This window comes from Symphodus melops (assembly GCF_947650265.1).
Source record: "Symphodus melops genome assembly, chromosome: 3".
NCBI classification, from domain to species: Eukaryota; Metazoa; Chordata; class Actinopteri; order Labriformes; family Labridae; genus Symphodus; species Symphodus melops.
The window spans coordinates 11,919,192-11,939,319 of NC_136693.1; the positions used below are offsets into that span (position 1 = coordinate 11,919,192).

General features: G+C 40.5%; 1 protein-coding gene across 2 annotated transcripts in view; it reads left to right on the forward strand.

Annotated features, from left to right (window-relative positions):
• The window catches only part of dagla (diacylglycerol lipase, alpha), a 31,598-nt gene extending 12,549 nt beyond the window's left edge, over positions 1–19,049 (forward strand). The window contains exons 2-21 of one of the 2 annotated variants that reach the window (XM_079340410.1): positions 2,062–2,163; positions 2,265–2,476; positions 2,641–2,742; positions 2,825–2,963; positions 3,059–3,146; positions 3,883–4,017; positions 4,109–4,186; positions 4,495–4,619; positions 4,982–5,132; positions 6,061–6,144; positions 6,556–6,633; positions 6,846–6,926; positions 7,133–7,275; positions 9,527–9,595; positions 9,704–9,776; positions 10,276–10,484; positions 11,329–11,455; positions 14,951–15,117; positions 15,338–15,355; positions 15,852–19,049. In XM_079340410.1, coding sequence (XP_079196536.1) covers positions 2,069–2,163; positions 2,265–2,476; positions 2,641–2,742; positions 2,825–2,963; positions 3,059–3,146; positions 3,883–4,017; positions 4,109–4,186; positions 4,495–4,619; positions 4,982–5,132; positions 6,061–6,144; positions 6,556–6,633; positions 6,846–6,926; positions 7,133–7,275; positions 9,527–9,595; positions 9,704–9,776; positions 10,276–10,484; positions 11,329–11,455; positions 14,951–15,117; positions 15,338–15,355; positions 15,852–16,944 — 3,267 coding nt within the window. In that variant the 5' untranslated portion in view covers positions 2,062–2,068 and the 3' untranslated portion in view covers positions 16,945–19,049. The remainder of the gene's footprint in view (positions 1–2,061; positions 2,164–2,264; positions 2,477–2,640; positions 2,743–2,824; positions 2,964–3,058; positions 3,147–3,882; positions 4,018–4,108; positions 4,187–4,494; positions 4,620–4,981; positions 5,133–6,060; positions 6,145–6,555; positions 6,634–6,845; positions 6,927–7,132; positions 7,276–9,526; positions 9,596–9,703; positions 9,777–10,275; positions 10,485–11,328; positions 11,456–14,950; positions 15,118–15,337; positions 15,356–15,851) is intronic. The other variant, XM_079340411.1, reaches the window with a different exon arrangement.
• The last annotated feature ends 1,079 nt before the right edge of the window (positions 19,050–20,128 follow it).

The window sequence follows — 20,128 nt, forward strand, 5'->3', positions numbered from 1 at the left end:
TCCAGTGTTTTTATTTCTATTATGAAAGATAGGAGTTTGTCAAAAAGGTTTTTCTTCACCCAATCTGCACAGAGGAAATGCCAGTGTTTCTATGTAATACTCCACACATCCCCACTGAGAGCTACGTAGGTGGGAGCACAAATGTCTCAATGACTGTTTTTCTTTCTTTCTTTTTTTTTATATCTGATTTCTGCATAAAATATGATTAGATTCATTCTTGTTGAAATTGAAACCAAGAGAGAGTTTATTCTCTGCACAGGAGCTGTTTGTTTTTATTTTAATTTAAAAGAGCGATGGCTGCTTGTTGACATGTTTTTGTTGTCCTTAGATAAATAAATCTAACTACACTGTGGAGTTTGTATATTAAATGCATGCTGAAAATAGTTTGGGATAGAGCATTAAATCTCAGCTCCTAACTTGCCTCCCAGTTTATGATTAGTTGCGCAGATGATTTTGTATTTGATCACACACGCCTTTGTTATGCATACTTCTTTATAGTTAAGCTGTTTGTTTGTTTGTTTGTTTTTTTTCAGTGGCAGTGGCAAAACTTAGTCAGGGAAAACAAAGAGATCTACTACCTGACAAGCTCTAGGAACAAAAAAGATGCACCGTAATTCCAGTCCAGTTTATATCATCACACTCCCACAAGACTTTAAACAGGAACACATAGCTCAAATTATTCTTTTGACATTAAGTTAAAAAGGTCATAACAACCAGTCTCCGGAACAGCTTTTACCACAGAGCTGTGTCACTCATGACCACAGAAAAGCAACGCAACACCCACCGACTTAGAGACATCAATACCCACAACTATGTGCAATATATTTATTCAGCACGTCACTTTCAAGTGATGGTATAATAAACCGCATTGTGTTTGTTTACACTGCATTATTTGTCCACATTCATATTCTCTTTGTTCATTTGGTTACAGTGTATTTGATATGGCACTTACAGGATTGCTCTGACAGTATTTCGCAGTAACAATAAAGATTTCTTATCTTATCAAAGGATGCCCACCTCCTGGCGATCTTGGTCCAATCTGAATAGTTGCCAGAACTTGCCACCTGAGTACAGTTTAACCCAGCGTTTTGAATTCACATTGGCAACCGCAGACTGACAAAACCAACGACCTAGCAAACAGCCTCTGCAGTCAAACTCGTTGTGGAAGCGTAATCTCTTGATCTTTGCTGCTGCATTAAACTATTTTCATTTACCTTTTAACTAAAACATGATGCAACTCCCCCTTGTGTTATTTTGTGGAGGCAGGCTGCAGAGTGAGACTTTAGCTAATGTGAGGACTGTGGTATTTAGGAGTGAAACAAGGAACACTAAAAAAGCAGAGGAGTGCTGGAGAGTGACCAACAAGAACTTTTGAGAAGGAGCGGTGCTGCTTGCAGCTAAGCTCGTCTCCTTGCATTCGCCTCCTTGTTGCTACTTTCCTTACTATTTCCTTACTACGAAAGCTTTTACAGTTCAGTTCTGTTTCCCACTCAAGTAAAAGCACAATGCTCTTTCTGCAGGGATTGGGCCAGAGTGACGTAAATGGAGCTTTTTCACATGGCCATAAACAGTGTGGTGCCATCTTATTTCAAAGCGGGTCCTCTTTCTTTTGTTGATGAAGTGGCACATTTTCTCTCCATCCATTCACCCTCCTAGACTTAGACTCATCTTAACCACTTTCCATTATGTTTCCCTCTCCTGTGTGCAGGTCTATTTTTGTAATAATCCCTGCAGCCCTCTCTCACTTTATACATAAAAATATCAAAAACAGGAAGATAATCCCTGACCTTTACGTGCAAATGATGTCTGGTTTTGTGGAAGATGTAACCTTTTGAGAGAACACTTTCATAATTGTACATGTAGGTTTTATTTATTTATTTATTATTATTATTTATTTTTAATCATAACATCATGTTATTAAACATGATTTTTATGTTATTGTATGATGACTATATTGTGAGCCTTATAAAAATCTATCTGTGGGTGATGAAAAATGATGATTTTAATATTCTAGATGATGTCCCTGAAGTTTTTCCTCTCGTTTTTCATCCGCCCCTACAGGGCAGTGATGCCTGGCATGGTGATGTTCCGGCGGCGCTGGTCAGTTGGCAGTGATGACCTGGTGCTGCCCGCCCTCTTCCTCTTTCTATTACACTGCATATGGTAAGTGTTTCTTCGACTATACTTAATACCTTTTTGTATTTTGTACTTCTTTTTTTTTCCTATTATTATGTCCTTACCTTAGTTTTGTTTTTCAAACTCAGGCTGGTGGTCCTGTCTGTGGTTCTGTTCGGCCTCCCGTATGGTTCAGACCAGTCCTGTTCTATAACGCTGGTGGATCATGGCCGAGGGTACCTGGGCATCCTGGTTAGCTGCCTCATCTGTGAGAGCGCCATCATGTGGCTGAGTATGAGAGGCAGCATTTTGTACACACAGCCCAGGGAAGCTGTGCAGTACGTCCTCTACATACGTCTCGGTAAGACACACAGACGTTTGGGGGGGGGGGGGGGGGGGCTCCCAGATGCTTGAGAACAGAATGGGGGTTTTGGTGATTACAGGGTGATGTTCTAACTCTGTATATTGATCGGTCCAGTGTCAATAACTATTGTCCTCCAACTCTGTCTCCTTTTCTTGCTTCAGCTATTCTCTTGGTTGAGCTAGTATATGCAGTTGTAGGAATCACCTGGCTTGTCCAGTACTATCAGCCCTGCTCTGATGTCACTGCCAAAAATCTGGCTTTGGGTGAGTTGGAAACAAGATTGGAAACAGACCTTTCAGTTAAAGTTGGTTGTTTTGCTTAAACTTGCTTTCATTTTCTCGGCAGGGATTGTGGCATGCAATTGGCTAGTGATATTCAGCGTCTGCATTACCCTCATGTGCACCTTTGACCCAACGGGTCGGACTTTTGTCAAACTGAAAGCCACCCGTCGGCGCCAGCGCAACCTCACTACGTACACACTCAGGTATTGACAGGTCCTTTGATTCTCTGCTTTGAAGCCCTGTCTCTTATTTTGTCTCGACACAATAGTCAGCATCTCTTTGCCTTTCTCTCCATTAGACACAGGCTAGAGGAAGGCCAAGCTAGCAGCTGGAGTAGGAGGCTCAAGTTCTTCATGTGCTGCACCAGAGCCCAGGATACACAATCAGTGAGTCACTGCGAACACTTAACATTTCTTAACAGTGTTTAAAACAAAACAGAGAGGAATGTGACCACAAATATGTCAAGCATTACATCCTGTACATACTGTATAACTTGTTTGACTGTTTCCATATGTGAAGCACCTTGTAACCTGGAGTTTTAAAAGTGCTATATGAATAAAGATTTACTTACCGCTAGATTCATCAGAGTCATCTCAAAGAGAATACCAATTAGCCAGCTTTCTCTCAAGATGCATTCATGTGTTGAGAAACATTCGCTTGACTTGAATGCAAAATTGAATTCCTGAATGATCTATTGAAAAAGATTCCGCTTCAGTATTTCACCCAAAGACAAAAATGTAAACTAATACTTGAGCGGGGTTTGTTGTTTACTGTACAAAACCACCTCGCTTGTAGCTGTGCTTTAAAATGTTGTAAATACTCAGACAGGTGAACCACACTGTCTTGCATTTATAAACATTAGTATGTATCATATCAAAGACAGAAATAGTTCAAATCTTTTGGCAAATAGTGTTGCGATTGAAATTGAGTTATATTTTTGCTCAAAAATGGAATTTTGGGTGGAAAGAACTAACATTTATGAACTCGTTACAGTTGATTATACGGTTAAACAGAACCAAAATTCAAGCAGTTAAAAGGTTGCACATGATGATAGGTGAACTTTTTTTTTTGTTGTTATGATTTTCCATCATGAACTAAAAATCATCTTGTTCCCCTGTCCAGGATGCGTATTCAGAAGTTGCAAGCCTTTTTGCAGAGTTTTTCAGAGACCTGGACATAGTGCCTAGTGATATTATTGCTGGCCTGGTACTTCTCCGCCAGAGACAGAGGTCTAAGAGATCTTCTATCCTGGACCAGGTATCAATCACTGTCAACATGACGATACTTTTGTGAATGGGCAGGCATGCTGCAATTCAGATATGTTTTCTATAACATGTTTCCCTTCCAGGCCAACAATGACATATTAGCCTTCTTATCTGGGATGCCTGTCACTCGTAACACAAGGTACCTGGACCTCAAGAATTCGGTGAGTTTCTATTTGGGTGCTAAACTGACAGACAGAATTTAGATCAACACATAATAAACACACTAAATGTGTTTATTACCAATTGTACCAATGAAAGAGCAGCTATTAAGCTATTTTTTAAAAACAAATTAATGCACTGCACATTTCTATGCAGTAAGCGTCTTTGTATGTTTTTTGTGTATACATTCAAAAAAAAGTGACAGATGTGAGTGTCTCAGGGTTGGGGAATGGGTCATAAATGCCATTCCTTGGCTTTTTTCTATGACTTGTGTGTTGGTTTCCAATTTGTGTGTCTTTCCCCCTCCCAGACCGAGATGGGCATGTACAAGGATGTGTGTTATTACATGCTCTTTGCCCTGGCTGCGTATGGTTGGCCCATGTACCTAATGAGGAAGCCTGCCTGTGGGCTGTGCCGCCTTGCCAGCTCCTGCCCGTAAGCCCAAAGACACACACGCACACACACACACACACACACACACACACACGCACACACCCGCACAGTTTTGATCTATTTGGCATCATTTCTCTTGAGCCTCTCGACTGCATGTCATATTCCACATGCGTCAACACTTGCCAAGCAGTAATCCACTGAGACAAAACCACTCTCGTTAAGCTCACTCAACAACAAAACAAATGTTGAATTAATCACATACTCATATGTAGATTGCCTTCGATGGGGTACGTGATCATTTCTCTTCAATCTCACCAGTTTGCTGCATTTCTCTTGTGTTCCTCCCACTTACTGTTTGATGAAGAAATCAGCCATCAATCTGTCTCTTCTCTGATTTTCCCCAGCTGCACGTCGGTGTCTGGCTCTCGGATGTCTCAGTCTGTGACAGTGGAGGAGGACAACTGTTGCGGCTGTAACGTTCTGGCCATACGCAGACACTTCCTTGACAGGGACCTCAAGCAGGTTCACATTGTCTACACATCCTGCCACGACGCAGTGAGTAATCCGACAAACGGCTAATCAACAGTCAGAGGTGTTCAAACTCGACTTCCTGAATAAAACAAAGGATAGGTTATGTTGGAGGTGGAGAAGTACGAGCTTCGGGAAAATGTATTTTCTGTTTATCCATCCTTCTGTTTGACTGTTAGTGTGTAGTTTGCAGAAGACACTGTTGAGCTTCTGAGAATTAAAATGTTAAGCTTTTAAACTGAACAGCCATCTTGTCAAACAAGTATCTCTTAACACGGGGCTTTGGTTTAGACAAATCCATTGTGGCATTAGTTTGTAACTTGGCAGTTATTTGCATCAGTTTTGATAACACTTTGCTCAACAGTTTAGTTGTTGAGATATGGGGAGCCAAGTCACTCTGTCCACATCCTCCAGCAAGTGTTTTTATTGACACTATGTCATGGTGCAGTGAAAAGGGGCAGAAGGTCCATTTCTTAGTCACACACAACAAGTTGTACTCCGCTGTTTTTTGGTTCTAAGATTATTTTAAGAAGCGATAATATCATAATTGCCATCATTTTCCAATTCCTTTACAAACAATCTAACTCTGACTGTTAATAATGCATTAAGTGCATTAGCATGAGATATTTGGTCAAATTGATTTTTTTATGTAGAGTTTTCATAATATTCCCATGAGCACTTGGGGCACATGATGTTGATAATTTGTAAAACAGAAAAACTTGTTAGTGAGGTTAACGCTGAGTTTCCATTTGTTGTAGACTCATTTTATGAAAAGACTTTTATGACTTTGCTGTGCCAAGTGGAAAAAGGGCTTGACGACAAAGATGGAGGAAGTGCTGGGATTGTACCGTGGAGCTGTGGTGCACAAGTTTTTGTCACCTCCTCGCTTTTCTCCTCTCTATGTTTGTCTCACTTTGTCCCTACCTTCACCGTTCACTTTGCATCCTCCACACAGGTTTATGAGACTCCGTTTTTTGTGGCAGTGGATCATGCCAAGAAGAAGGTTGTCATCAGTATCAGAGGAACCCTTTCACCAAAGGTGAATTTGAGCTTTCCGGTCTCTTTTTAAAAAAAAATTATTTCCTCCACTTTCTCTAAATACTAGTGGGCTAGTAACTGGTGTAATTCTCATAGTTGTGTGCTCTCTAAAGACCCACACCCTTAAAAAAACAAAGACACAAGAGTATCAACTTTAACTTGAGTGTTTTCAGGTCAGCCATGCTCAGGGTTTTAGGTGTACGATTTGAACATAAGCCGTATCGTCTTAGTGCGGCCTAAAACAATACAACATACAATCCAATCTGTGATGCAGGTGATTTTCTCAATAACTTCCCTTTATTGTTGCCCAATTGTTTTCTTATTTTATTTTCTACATCTATGTATGTTCTCTTCCTGATGCAATCTTTTTTTTTTTTTTTTGTATTCTCTTGATTTACCTTGTGTCTATCAGGACGCCTTGACTGATCTGACGGGGGATTCTGAGCGTCTGCCTGTAGAGGAGCAGCATGGGACGTGGCTCGGTCACAAGGTCTGAGATGTGAAATACGCACCGTCAGATCTGCTGTTCATCTCTCGCTCAGTTTAAACAAGTCAAATGAGCCCGGGCTCCGAGGGCCACTTCAGTGAACTGTAGAATAATTGCTGTGGATATTTTAATACAAGATTAATGACACAGACTTCCTGTCTTCCTGTCTGTTTCTTTCTGCCTTGACTCACTTCTCTTTTTTTCTCCACTCTTAGGGGATGGTTTTCTCAGCAGAATACATTAAGAAGAAGCTGGAGCAGGAAATGATCTTGTCTCAAGCTTTCGGCAGAGACTTGGTACACAGCTTGCGTTTCTATTTCGAATGAATTTTTTCTTTTTTTTTTTTAAGGCTAACGTGCATCATCATAGTAAACCCCAAGCCCTACTTAACACAATGACTTTTACCTGTAGTTAAAGACACAATTATTCAAAGTGTTTAGATTCACTGCGGTGACAGAAGTGTTTGTGTTGGTAGTGAAATGACTTTGGCCGTCTCTCACAGAGTAAAGGCACCATGCACTACGGCCTGGTGATAGTCGGGCACTCCCTCGGTGCAGGCACTGCTGCTATCCTCTCCTTCCTGCTGAGGCCTCAGTACCCCACCTTACACTGCTACTCTTACTCCCCACCTGGTGGCCTTCTTAGGTGAGTCACTCATCTGTAGAACATCCCAGAGAGCATCAGTCATTCTATTAGAGCACAATGTGATGGAAGTCAAATGTGTTTGCTCTGTAGAGCTGGAGATTGAAAGGTGACAGTGTGAGAAACGCCATGTAAATGATACAGCTGTTTAATTTGACAGTATAAAGAGGCAGACAGATAATGAGGGGAGAGCGAGCGAGAGAGAGAGAGGTGTGACCTTTAAGAAAGTCTCTCTGGAATCAAACTGGGGGCGTTGTTGTTGTGTGTTACACATCTATCCATTTGGCTTTCTGTGGTTTAGTCTTCGGGTGTATATTCTGCTTTATTAGGCCAACTTATTAAAAATCCAAAGTTGTTGAATAGAAAAAAGGAAAGTTAAACATTGATTTTATTTTATGTTACAGAAATGACAGACAAAAGGTGAGGCCAGTGCCACTGAGCTTAAACATTTATTAACTGTATGCACATGTATTGACCCAGTCCATCAGTCAATGTCACACACAGTTAATTTCTATTTCATATGTTTGTAAAACGTTTACAAATACACTACTGACAATAGGTTAGGGATATTGTGAGGTCCTCAGTGGGTTTCATTCATAAGGTGTTTGTTTCACTTCAGTGGTTTTGGGGATAGGGAGACAATTGTATCAGGGTGATAAAAACACCTCCTTTTGTGTTTTCCACGTAATGGCCTCACTGTGTACACTGTACACTTGTAGAACACTCAGTCACTGCACGTTCTTACCTCAGAGACATCATAAAATCCATCATCATCCCCCAAGCATACCCCCAACTTTCTGTTCATGGATGATAGTGCTCCACCACATCATGCCAGAGTTGTCAAAGCTCTCCGGAAGTCGGAGTTCCTCATATGGTATGGCCATCAAAGTCCCCTGACCTGAAGCCCATAGAGCACGTCTGGGACTGACGTAGCTGAAGCAGCGACTGGATGCTCGTACCCGACCCCCATGTGACCTGACAGAACTGCATGTAGCACTTGTGGAGTGGAACGCATTGCCTCAGAACAACATCATGAGGCTAGTTAGGAGCATGAGACGTCTCTGTCGAGCTGTCATTGAGGCAAATGATGGAAACACCCGCTACTGACTTTGTCAGTTTTGGTTATTTAGGCTTATCTTTGTTATTGTCTAAATTGTTGGGGTAATATATATTGCACTAATGAAAATGGTGTTTCTTCTCATTCATTAATAGTAATATTAAAGGGTACGATGACTTATCTTAATTAAATTCAGACCAAATAGGAAAAGCACTCATGTAAATAACAATATCCCTAACTCAGTGTGAGTAATGTATATAGATTTTTTTAATTTAAACATATTTTGTTTCTGGGCCTTTGTGTCAGGGCTCATTAGCTCTTGTCTGTCAACACTTGAGCACAGCTGGCTGCACTGACGTTGCTATGCAAATTATGTGGGAAAAGAAAGAGACTTCTAAATGCTTCTGAGCACATCTGATGTTTTGTTGAAGTCAAGCCTGGACATTTTGTCAGACATCGGTCTGAAAATACAGGATGGATGATAAAATAAAGTCATGTATGAAGAAATGTTTTATAAATAATAATATTCCAATACAGGACACACAGGGTCACTGCATGGTTCCAGTATGAAAAGGATGTTACTCATTTGCTACGGCTTTTAAAGTCACTGGACTTCAACACTTGAACACCTGTGGTAGATTTGCATTGATGTGTCATACAGCACCCTTCACCACCATCATTAAAAACCAAATGATCTTTTCAAAGACTGTGTGCCAACAGTAGAGTTTCAGAGATGGAAAACTCTATGCAAAAAATCTGAAGGTGACAGAAGCTTATGTGTTCATTGTAATTTCTCAATGTCTTTGGGAATAAATACATTTATGATTTTTTTAGTTTTGTACCCCTGGCTTTTGTAAAAATGGTTAAGGGACAGGGTTATTTTTCAGTGATTCTTGTTTGCATCATTTCATGATGCTGTTTTTGTCTTTACCTTCCAGTGTTGAGTCCCTTCTTTTAGATACAGTTGTATAAATATAGTCACTAAATATTTGATGTGGCATAGTGTAAAGTCTATAATACATTTTTGTTTGCTTCAGATGGTCGATGTTTTTTTAGAAGTTAGGAATGAAATAAATGTTTTAACTGTGAGCTGAAAATGTGTGTAGAGAAACGAGTTTCCTTTCAGCCCACACCCTTTACTCTCTGCACATGTCCTGATGGCAAAGTGAAACTCTTTCTTTCTTTTGTTTTTCCCAGTGAGGATGCCATGGAGTACTCCAAGGAGTTTGTCTCATCCGTGGTATTAGGAAAAGATCTGGTACCGAGGTATTCCTTCTGCTGTACCCACTATACTCTGGTTAACGTCACAATGCTGCAGTATTACAATATATATATATATATATATTTATATGTACTGTATCTGGTCTCTCTTAGGCTTGGTCTGTCACAATTGGAGGGTTTCCGACGCCACCTTCTGGAAGTCTTACAGAAAAGTAACAAGCCAAAGGTTTGTGTCTTGACACTGTAGAATAAGACGGTCAGAGAGACTTGGTGAATCTTTGGAGAAGGAAACTTAAAGAGAAGAAAACAAATAGTAATTTGCTGATCTTGCTTTAGAAATAATCGATGGAAAATTCTTTACTGCACAGTAACTAATAAATGACTAAACAGTAATAAGATTCACGATATACAGTGTTTGATTTGAACACCTAATAGCATTACAGCATGTAGAGCATGTAAAGGCTTTGAGTTGTCACAAAAATAGAATAGAGCTAAACAAGTCCACACCCATTTACATCTTGTGTATATTGAATTTTCTGCAGTGGCTGATTAGAATGAACTGCCGTCTTCAACACAGCCTCTCGCAACACTGCAGCTGAAATAACACTGCTGTAATTAGAGAGTCATTAAGTTAACCCCGAGCTGCTGCAGTAAAGCAAACAATCTACAGATGACAGAATTTGATTCAAATGTTACATTACATAATGCCTTTGTCTGTGCAACAGTGGAGAATAATTGCAGGAGGCACCAAATGCATCCCAAAATCAGAGCTTCCTGTAGAGGACGAGGATCCTCAGTCTCAGCCAGCAGCGCCGCCCAGCAGTCGCCTCTGGCTCCACCCCAGTGACCTCAGCATCGCCCTTTCAGCCTCCACCCCCCTCTACCCTCCCGGCAGGATCATCCATGTGGTGCACAACCATCCTCCAGAGACATTGTGAGAAAGATCAATTTATTGGACGCTGTAGTTGACAGAAAAAAAATCTCAAATGTTGTTACATTACCATTACCCTTAATTATGTAATATTTCAAGAAATGACATCAGTGGTCAAGTGGATAGATACGTGATGCACGGACATCTCAGGGAATTTGTTTCACACCTGTGGAAATAATAACTGTCAGCACAGTGGGAAGAGGTGTACACTGAATACTTGTGACAGTGTGGGTTTACAGTGTGGCACGCGGCACTCCTCTCTTTTTTTTTTCTGCACTTACCGGTACTGCTGCTTTGTCTAATATCAATTTATCTTTATGTATATATATTTTTTAATACAGATCATGGATCTCAATTGAAACTCAATCTATAACTTTATGGATTTAACTCTGATCCTTTAAAACGAGAATATAAAACATACCCAACCTGCAAAGATGGGCCATAATCTAAGATCAGAATACCTTTCACCTATTTTTATTGCATGTTCGTATCTTTTATATCTTAGATTATTAAAAGAGGAACATGGGGTATGTGATGAAATAGTTTCTAAAATTCTTTTGCCTTAACATACCCTCATCAGTGAGGTAAAAAATATACTTTCTAGTTTTTAAATGTCAAATCTTCTAGATTGCAACATTAGGGAAACGGGTCTTTTGGAAAAATGTGTTGTATTTCAGATCACTGTTAAATAATACATTCAAAGGAGGACCATGTAGGTTTTCGATCTTTGATTTGGATTAGCTCACTGCTACTGCTTCTGCATGTGTTTTAATACCTAAACTGAGGGCAGCTGCACCTATATCGATGTGTGTTCTACCCATGATTGATAGAAACTCTCTATTTGTAGCTGTGGCCAGGAGGAGCCGACCTACTCTGCTCTCTGGGGGGACAACAAAGCCTTTGATGAGGTCATCATATCGCCGGCCATGCTAAATGAGCACATGCCCCACATGGTGATGGAGGGCCTAAACAAGGTCTGTTACATTTGTATGCATGTGGTTATGGTGGTGAAATGGCTTTTAACACTTGTTTCTGATTTTCAACATTGAACTGGTGGATGATGATGAATTATAAATTGCCTCTAACTATTAAAAAGTGGGTGCATTTATATGGGCTTTTTAACATTTGCACGGAAAAGGGGAATATTACTTTAGAAAAAGACATGTTATACTGATGGACATACAAGCTAATTGGACCTTTTTATCCAAAGAGAGTTTGCATTAATATTATTACCGTATATGCCCTTTTTCAGTGGTATGACCCTTCAGTGTGGTGTTGAATATTTGAGGGGGGAGATTGGGCTGTTGAATGTATATTCTGAGTACTGTAAATATATGCATGTGTTCACCATTAACCTACTGTTTATTACACCTTTTGTTTTCTTCACAATACTCCTGTTTGAAAGCATGGGGATGGTTCACTCCTGGTTGGTTTCATGGTATCCTCTGACATTTTTGGATGTGTGATTCACAAGCATTGAACTTCTCTTAAGGGGATTAATGTGTATTTCTGCATGTTTTGGATCCTCTTTGGGACTGCACTTTCTTGTGAGTTCACTTTTGTACCTTTTATGTGTATGTGTTGTTACTCACTCAAACATTCGTGGCTTAGCCTTGTTCCATGTGGGATGTTGAAAAGTTAGGTGTGTGTATTTCTGAAGAGTGCGTGGTGTGATTATGTCTGCTGTGCTTCTTCTGTAGTATGATACCTCTAATGTTTCTGCAGGTGCTGGAACCGTTTTGTCCCCTGTCTGAGCAGGGAAACGTGGAACCAGAGGAACTGGAAATCAATCAGCATACCTGCAATATCTCTGTGATAAACTCACAACCCGAACTAAACACTAACCCTCTTCCCTCTGATCCCTCCTCTCACACCGACAAAGACCCGCCATGCCCCGCCTCCATCCCACAAACAAAGCCTGCCAGTGTTCCTCTGACTGTTGTAACTTCTTCTTTCCTTTCAGATCCTGAGTCTCTTCGTCCTTCTCCTCCTCCTCTTCCATCAGACTGTACTCCTCCCTCTGTCTTCTTCTTTAATTCTAACAGTCCTTCTGACCCTCAGGCAGCACTTTCAGTTGCAGATGATTCATGCATTCCTCCACAAACCCCATCAGACCCACCCGGCTCCAGCACGTGTGCAGATCTGATTGCTGCTCCAATTTCTGAAAGCCCATTTGACGGGTCGCACTGTGCTCGGATAGAAAATTGTCCTGTAAAGATTGCAACATCACACGGCTCTTCACAAAAAGAGGAAGTTTGTATACTAAACAATTCTTCTGATTCAGTTGTATAAACTTTATTACAATCAGTATTACAGATTTGGCTTTAAAGTGCTGTAAAACAACCTAATCTAAAATAGAAAGTTTATTCTTGAGGATGCAATGTCCTCGCTATGAAGTTCAATAGAGAAAACAAACATTTTGCCTAAAATGAAACTTTAGATTTATTACCAACATCCTTAAAATACTGGAACCAACATTTAAATAGTCATCTTAGAGTAGTGGCAGAGCCCACTTTTCCTCCACTGAGGGAGTCATAAAAGACGGACAGAAATAAAAGCAGTTCAAATGATATAGCAGCTTAGCAAAAGTAAAAACCCTTTCCTTCTAGTACTTTTTTTTTTTCCTACTTTAAAAAAAAAAAAAGCACACAAAAACAGTGTCTGTACGCAGCAAGTCCATACAAGTCCAATGGTTACTTTCAGAAGATGTGCAAGATAACTCCGGAAAAGGGGAATTGAAAGAATGTGAACTGTTCAGAAGACAAGTTAAAGCAACATGTTCTGGTTACGTGGTCTTTACCAGGTTTAGTAGTTAATGAGAGGTATATGACAGTATGATCATATTTAATCTATTTGAACCTTGGTTTAGACATTTAGCCTCTTACAGCCCTGCATGATGACTCCAAACACGCCTGGTCTGTCTTTTCTTAATGAACTTCATCATCCAGCTTTCGTCACTCTTCATTCTTCTCTGTTCCTCTCACAGCTGCGGTACATTTGGTCAAGTGCTGTGGCATGAACTTGCTAACCCCTTTCCTCGAGCTAGCTAGTATTTCTTTGTATTCCCAAAGTTTCCATGGTAACCTAATTTCTGCCACATTAACTGCTCTTTCTTCCTCTTTGGCTGGGGTTTTTCAGTCACTGCAGCTCTTCAGTCTGTATGCCATCTCTCCCTTTTTTAGAATTTTTTTTTTTTTCAAAGCACATATTCTTCCTCAATCATAATTCCTTCAAAGTACTGTCAGTTACTCATCAGCAGCAGATGGAGCAGAGAGGGGGACCAAACGTGTAAATATGGAGTATACTGCTGACAAATCGCTGCTCACCAAGTCCAAGAAATGTCTTAATTTCCTCTTGTGATTGACATTGGAGGTTATTTTATTAATACAATTCTGAAAACCTAGAGTTATTTGTTTCTTCTCATTCGTACATCTCACTCTGCAATGTTATAATATACGGTCATAAGTTGTATGTTATGAACCTATGGCTGCAGCACAGCACAGTCTTAAATATTTCAAAACTCTGTATACAACGTATACGTTTTATTTTTGGAACAGAGTGTGCAGTGTTGTGCTTTGTAATATTTTGTTATTATGCTCAAAGTTTCCTGTTATGCCTTCAAATGCAGATTTGTGGGGTGCTGTCTGTGCCAAGTATTTGTTTTTATTATTACTTATTGTCATGTATCATCAGCTACACTCACCTATATAACATCTCCATTTTTTCCTTTATCTTCCATTAAATCATACACAACAACAATACTGACTGTTATGTAACTAAATATTTTCAGTCTTTGTTTACACTAATCTCCATTGGGTTTTTTTTTGTTGTCATTGTCACATTCTTTTGAAAAAATCTTTTATGTATTCTTAAAAACCATATTGTGCTTCCATTACCTGTTTTAACTCCATTAAAAGTGACCATGTATATGTAACTGTGTGTCTATGTGAATTTTAGCTCGTGATACGTGTGCACACATTTTTAACACCGCTTACACATGGTCATTCATTCTGGACGTTCTTTTCCTCATCTCACCGTAGGTCTGTCGTAGCTCTGGCTTAGACATCATGATTCCTCTGTGGTTGTTTAATGTCAGATAAAGTAGGTGTAAGTCCACCTTCAGATGCTCTTACATGTATCTGAACTACACTTTACTTTTGATGTATAAATACATCTAAATACAAATTCAGATGTATTTATATAAACAGTTGAAAATAAATGAATCCTTTTGATAATGCCTTGAAGCACTCACTAAAAGTGATCCAACTACTTGTGTATTGAATGTGTATCTACATACTAGAGGAAAATAGTAGTCATTGGGATGTTTGGTTTGGGAAATAAGCAACTCATCAGCCAAAACTATTATTCTAGTACCTCGGCAATGTTTTTTTTAAATTTAAAATATTGGTGGAAAATTAGATTTCTGTCTGTAATTCATGTGTCTGTGTGTACCTCTGTGCTTGTGACAGGTGCTGGAGAACTACAACAAAGGAAAAACTGCTTTGCTGTCAGCAGCCAAGATCATGGTGAGCCCCACAGAAGTGGACTTGAACCCAGAGACCATTTTCATGGATGCATCGACGAATTCCCATCAGCCGACGCCGACAGCTCACCACCGCAGGAACAGTAGTGTTCGGTCAGTACATCAGCCATCATTGTGCGTGTGTTTGAGCACAACAGAATATAGACAACAGTTTGTTACATCCTCTTATAGCCAGTGTTCCCTCTAACTTAATCATTTAAATGCAACCATCTAGCCAGTGCTAAACAATACTACTGCTACTAACTGCTACTTTATTGTTTTCTCAAAATCATTGTTTCTGTCTGTTCCATTTGGTTTTAAAAAAAAAAACAAGACAAAAACCATTGTCACGGTAAGCAAAGCATGCTAATACTAATCTTGCATAATATGCTCCCTTCTCTCAATGCACGCATGCACGCTGTCTGACCACAGACAAGTACCAACGTATGGTAGTATTCAGTTCCCACCTCGCCCTCTCTGGTTTAGCCCCTGTCCAAAGTCAGTGTGAAATTCCTGCTAGTCAAGGCTGAATTAAGATGTTACCTCTCCTGTAGACGCTAAAACAGGAACGTATACTGTGTGCACCAGAATGAAGTCTCCACCAGGATGACCTCCCTTTCTCCCTTTCTCCCTTTTCTTTCTACCATTTTTGTACTGTTTTGCTAGTTTTAACTTTTAGTGTGTTGACTCTAGTTGTGGTCTAATACTAACACTTCCCTTGTCATTCCCTATTAAACCCCCTGTATGTTGTTTTGACCCATCTTTCATGTCTTGTCTTGTGTTTTGGATCCCCTCTCCCTTCCTATCCCCTACGCTGCTCTCCAACCCGTTCTTCTCCTCTCCTCTAGTTCATGTGCCCAATCTGAAATATCTCTGGATGGTTTCTCTGAGTGCCCTCCTCCCCCAGTGCCAGTTGTGCTGCGTGGTGCACGGGAGCGCTTGACAGTGGAGCTTCGGGACCGCAAAGCGCCGCTGGCCGTCATGGAGAGTCTCTCAGACGCTGAATCCCTCTATAGTCTGGATTCACGGCGCTCCTCAGCCGCACTAAGGGGTTCACCGATGCTGAGTAGCCTCCCTTTCCCTTTGGATGCCCCGATCCCAGAGGAGAACCCATCTCTCAGCTCTCGAACTGAACTACTAGCTGCTGACTGCCTCTGCCAGGAAACGCCAGAGCACCTGGGTGAGGTCGGGCCCTTCTTTTGCCCTCTGGAATCCACCCCAGAATATTCCATGCGGCTGTCTCCTGCCACTCCTCGCTACAGTGGACACCATTCCCCAGCTCTGCTTAACCAGAGCACCTCGGCTCATCCTTTGAAGCCAGAGCTTAACGCCAACCCAAACATGCTTCCTGATGGAGACAACGAAGAGATTCCTGGTGTGTACAGCCCGGGGAGCACTCCGAATGCTCCCCTCAGCCCACAGATTAGTTCTAGACAAATGAATAGAGAAAAAGGAAACTGGGAGATGGATATAGCTCAGAAACAGTTAGGTGCAGAACCAGCAGCTTCGTCTCCTCCACCACAACTTTCAAATGGAAACCCCAGCCAGGCAGTGCTGGAGTTTGCCCAGTACTTAGACTCTCTTTTCAGATTAGATGGCAGCAGCTCTCCGCCTCTTGACCTGTCCGACGGGGAGTCAGAGTCAGGAAGGGGCTCCCTCGGGCAGGGGGAGTCTCTGGGAGATGGACAGCAGCTGGATGAAAGACAACTTCTTACCAGAGCAACACAGGAGCCCAACCTCGTCCCGAAGCCCCCACGCACTTTTGCTGGCTCTGCAGACCCTTCTTCAGGCATCTCTTTGTCCCCTTCATTCCCTCTCTCATCGTCTGAGGAGCTCAATGACCTCTCGCCAGGCGAGGGTACCCTGCCAGCCATTCACTCCCTACGAACATCCACCCCTTGCCACTGTCCTGAAGAGAACACACTATCATCTATGGTGTAATGTGTTCATGGGAACTCCAGTGTCCTTTGCTCTGAATTGATAGGTGCAGTCATCAAATTTAAAAACATATCACAGTATATGCATGCCGTGGAACGCAGTCACTCATTAATATCTGATGACAGTACTTGACTGACCAACTTACAAACTATTTCCCATTTTCAGGTCTGTCCTTCAAACGCTGTTGATAGCATTTTCACACTATTGCAATGACTAAGAAAAGAAAAAAGATACCTCTCTCTGCATGCCAGGGGGCTGTTCTGCTTTTGGGGCGAAAAGAAATAACTGTAGCTTCACATTGCCATTCCAAAACAACGTCGTCTCACCAACTTTGGGACACCTCAGCAGCAGTACATCAATTCCCTGATGTCACAACATCGGGGATTGGAACAGTTACGTGAGCAGGGAATAAAAACACTCTAGAGAAGTTAGTATCGGCACATCATCCGGTCTGATGTACCGTTTAACTTTTTGCACCCTCAGCAGCTCCAGTTTTTATTTGACTTCGTTTCTTTAAATCAGGAATGTGAAGATCGACATACTTGTCAATCATAAGAATGAGAAGATATTATGAAATGTTTCTCAGGTCTATAAAGAATTGACTTTGAGTAAGAGAGTAAGTGTGTTACATTGGTGAGAAATCATGTGTCTTAAAAATGTAGTGATTGTGACAAAGTTATAACAGACGCCTATGGATGTTTTTGAGTCTTTTGGTTAATCTTTATAGTGCATGACGTCTTTTTTTTTTTTTTTTTTTTCACTTTATTTTTAAAGAGAAGCCACTAAGATTAACATTTAGATACTCTTGCACACATAATTTTGCTCAATGAACCCCCTTTGCCAAAAAAAAATACATTGTATTGCCAAATGTATTTACGAGATGTAATTTTGTATATGTATATGGATATTGCTTTATATAAACACAAGCTACGTTCAAGATCTCCTTCCCTCACCGTCCTGTTGGTTCCCATATAGACTGTTACAAAGCAACACCACAGAAAAGATGCCATCCTAACCTTAAAACACTGCCGTGGCTTTCATTTTCACACTCAACCTCTGGAGCTTGGTTTTACATCAATATTGAGCTATTAGTTCTAGTCTCATAACTACTCTACCTTTCTCTTTAGGGAGCTCTTAGCAATGTGCCCGGGTTAGGGTCTGCATGCTTTATGCATTTCAGAGTAGCATGGCCGGTATAGAACAACTTTTGTCATTGCGTCACAGTGAATAAGCTCGAATCTTATCAAGAAATAAAGCTATATCTCAACTATTGAGAGGCTAAAAAAAAGCCAGTGTCCACAGATAGGACCAAACTGCGTCCAAGGATATTGTTTCTCTTGTTCTCGAGGTGCTCACAGTCATCGTGGACGTCAAGGTGTTTGCTTCCCTTTAATGTAGTTCATCTCAAATATCATTGAGGTTGAACTGAATGAATAAATGGGCTGGAACATCATGGATGGCAATTCTCCACCAATATGTGGCAAAAACAATCTTCCATATCACTCTGGGTGTAACAGGAGGCTCACAATTTGTATTATTTATTACCTTTAATGTTATCAATTTTATTGCTATGTTTGATGGTATTAATATCCTTATTGCTCTTGCAACAGATTGGTTTGATGTCAGTGGTTTTTATCTGAGTTTTTTTTTTTTTTTTTTTTTTTTTTTGGGACAGCGTGGAGAACTTTTTAGACTTTCCCAAATGTAAGAAGTTATATATTTCTGCTTTTTTTCTGTCCGAGTTGAAACGTATTTGACATTCTTCCATGGCATGGTGACAATATGTGCTTTTTACAAATGTTTCATTTTTGGTGAGACAGGCTGCACAGCGACAGCCTGCCCACAGCGACCTTTGGTGAAACGCCACCGTCAAATCTGGAGTCACCATAGTGATCTGCATGGTCTCTGTACTTGGAATAAGATTTCCTGTGGTTACTCACAGCAGACACTTCCAGCCAGTTTTTAGACTGAAACTACTCACATCATGCTGCCAGTCCTAGTAGACTCTCACAGGACAAAGTGGTTGGGCCAGCAAATTTTCTACATTTCCAGTAGCTTGGCTTGCAGCAGGTTATACACTAAAAACTGCTGAAAGAAGCACTATAAAACTTTCCACCATAATGTGTACAGCACCATCTTCTATGTGTAATTATTTATGCAGATGTCAAAAAAGGTCAATTCCAATAGAATCATGTAGAACTATATATCAATAAGGAGATAATGACTATGATAAAGATATCAGTATTGCCATATAGAGAAAAAAAATCCATCTAAAAGTTATTTATTCAAACTATTGGCAGATTTATAAATTGATCTATATTGATAGAGAAATAATCCAATGATGTCTTGTCCATGTTTACCTGGTTTGCTTCCCTTCCTCTCCTGCCCCAAAATGCGAATGTATTTAATCCCTCCCCCAAACTGCCCTGCCTGTAATTGAATAAACTGCAAACTATGAAAGTAAAAAAATATATCCGTCATTTTTCTTTGAGCGCCTATTACTAACAACCTTTTGAGTACTTTCTATACTAGCCAAAAACTGTACCTTCCAGGTTATCTGGCTCAGCTAGTTAACCTTGCATCTACAGATAGTTGAGCTACATTTTTTCCATAGTTTGTGTATGAAACAGAATTATGGGATTACCGGGTTTTATCTTTGAAAGAGTAAGTTCTATTGAGCATCTTCTGAATGTGTGTACATGTTTAAGACACATTCATTCAGAATATGCTCAATTTTGGAAAAGCAATTATTTATAAATGAACAATCTTGGAGGCTATCATGGATACACGAGGGATTATGCAATAAGAGGAAAAAGTTTTCCAGGCTTTAGAGTTGATGTAAAGAATGTGTCATCAATTTACAGCTGCTGAGTGCAAGAGGAGTGTGGGTAAAGATGGTATGAGTTATTATGATCTATATTTAAACCTAAGTGTAGGTGCAGTGTACTACGAGTATGCAGTAGGTCGGATTGTAGATGAATATCTACAGTTGAGCATTGTGGAGGTGTCATGGGTCCAGATTGTGGAACAGCAGTGTCTGTTTGATAACACACTTTGAACCTGTCTAATCAAGTAGAATCCCTTACCTTCCAAGTCGCCTGCTGTAAGAACAAAACCCTTGAGGGTAAACTGCCTACACATGCTCCTTGTTAAGTTTAGCAGCACTTATTTATAACTGAACCAGGCT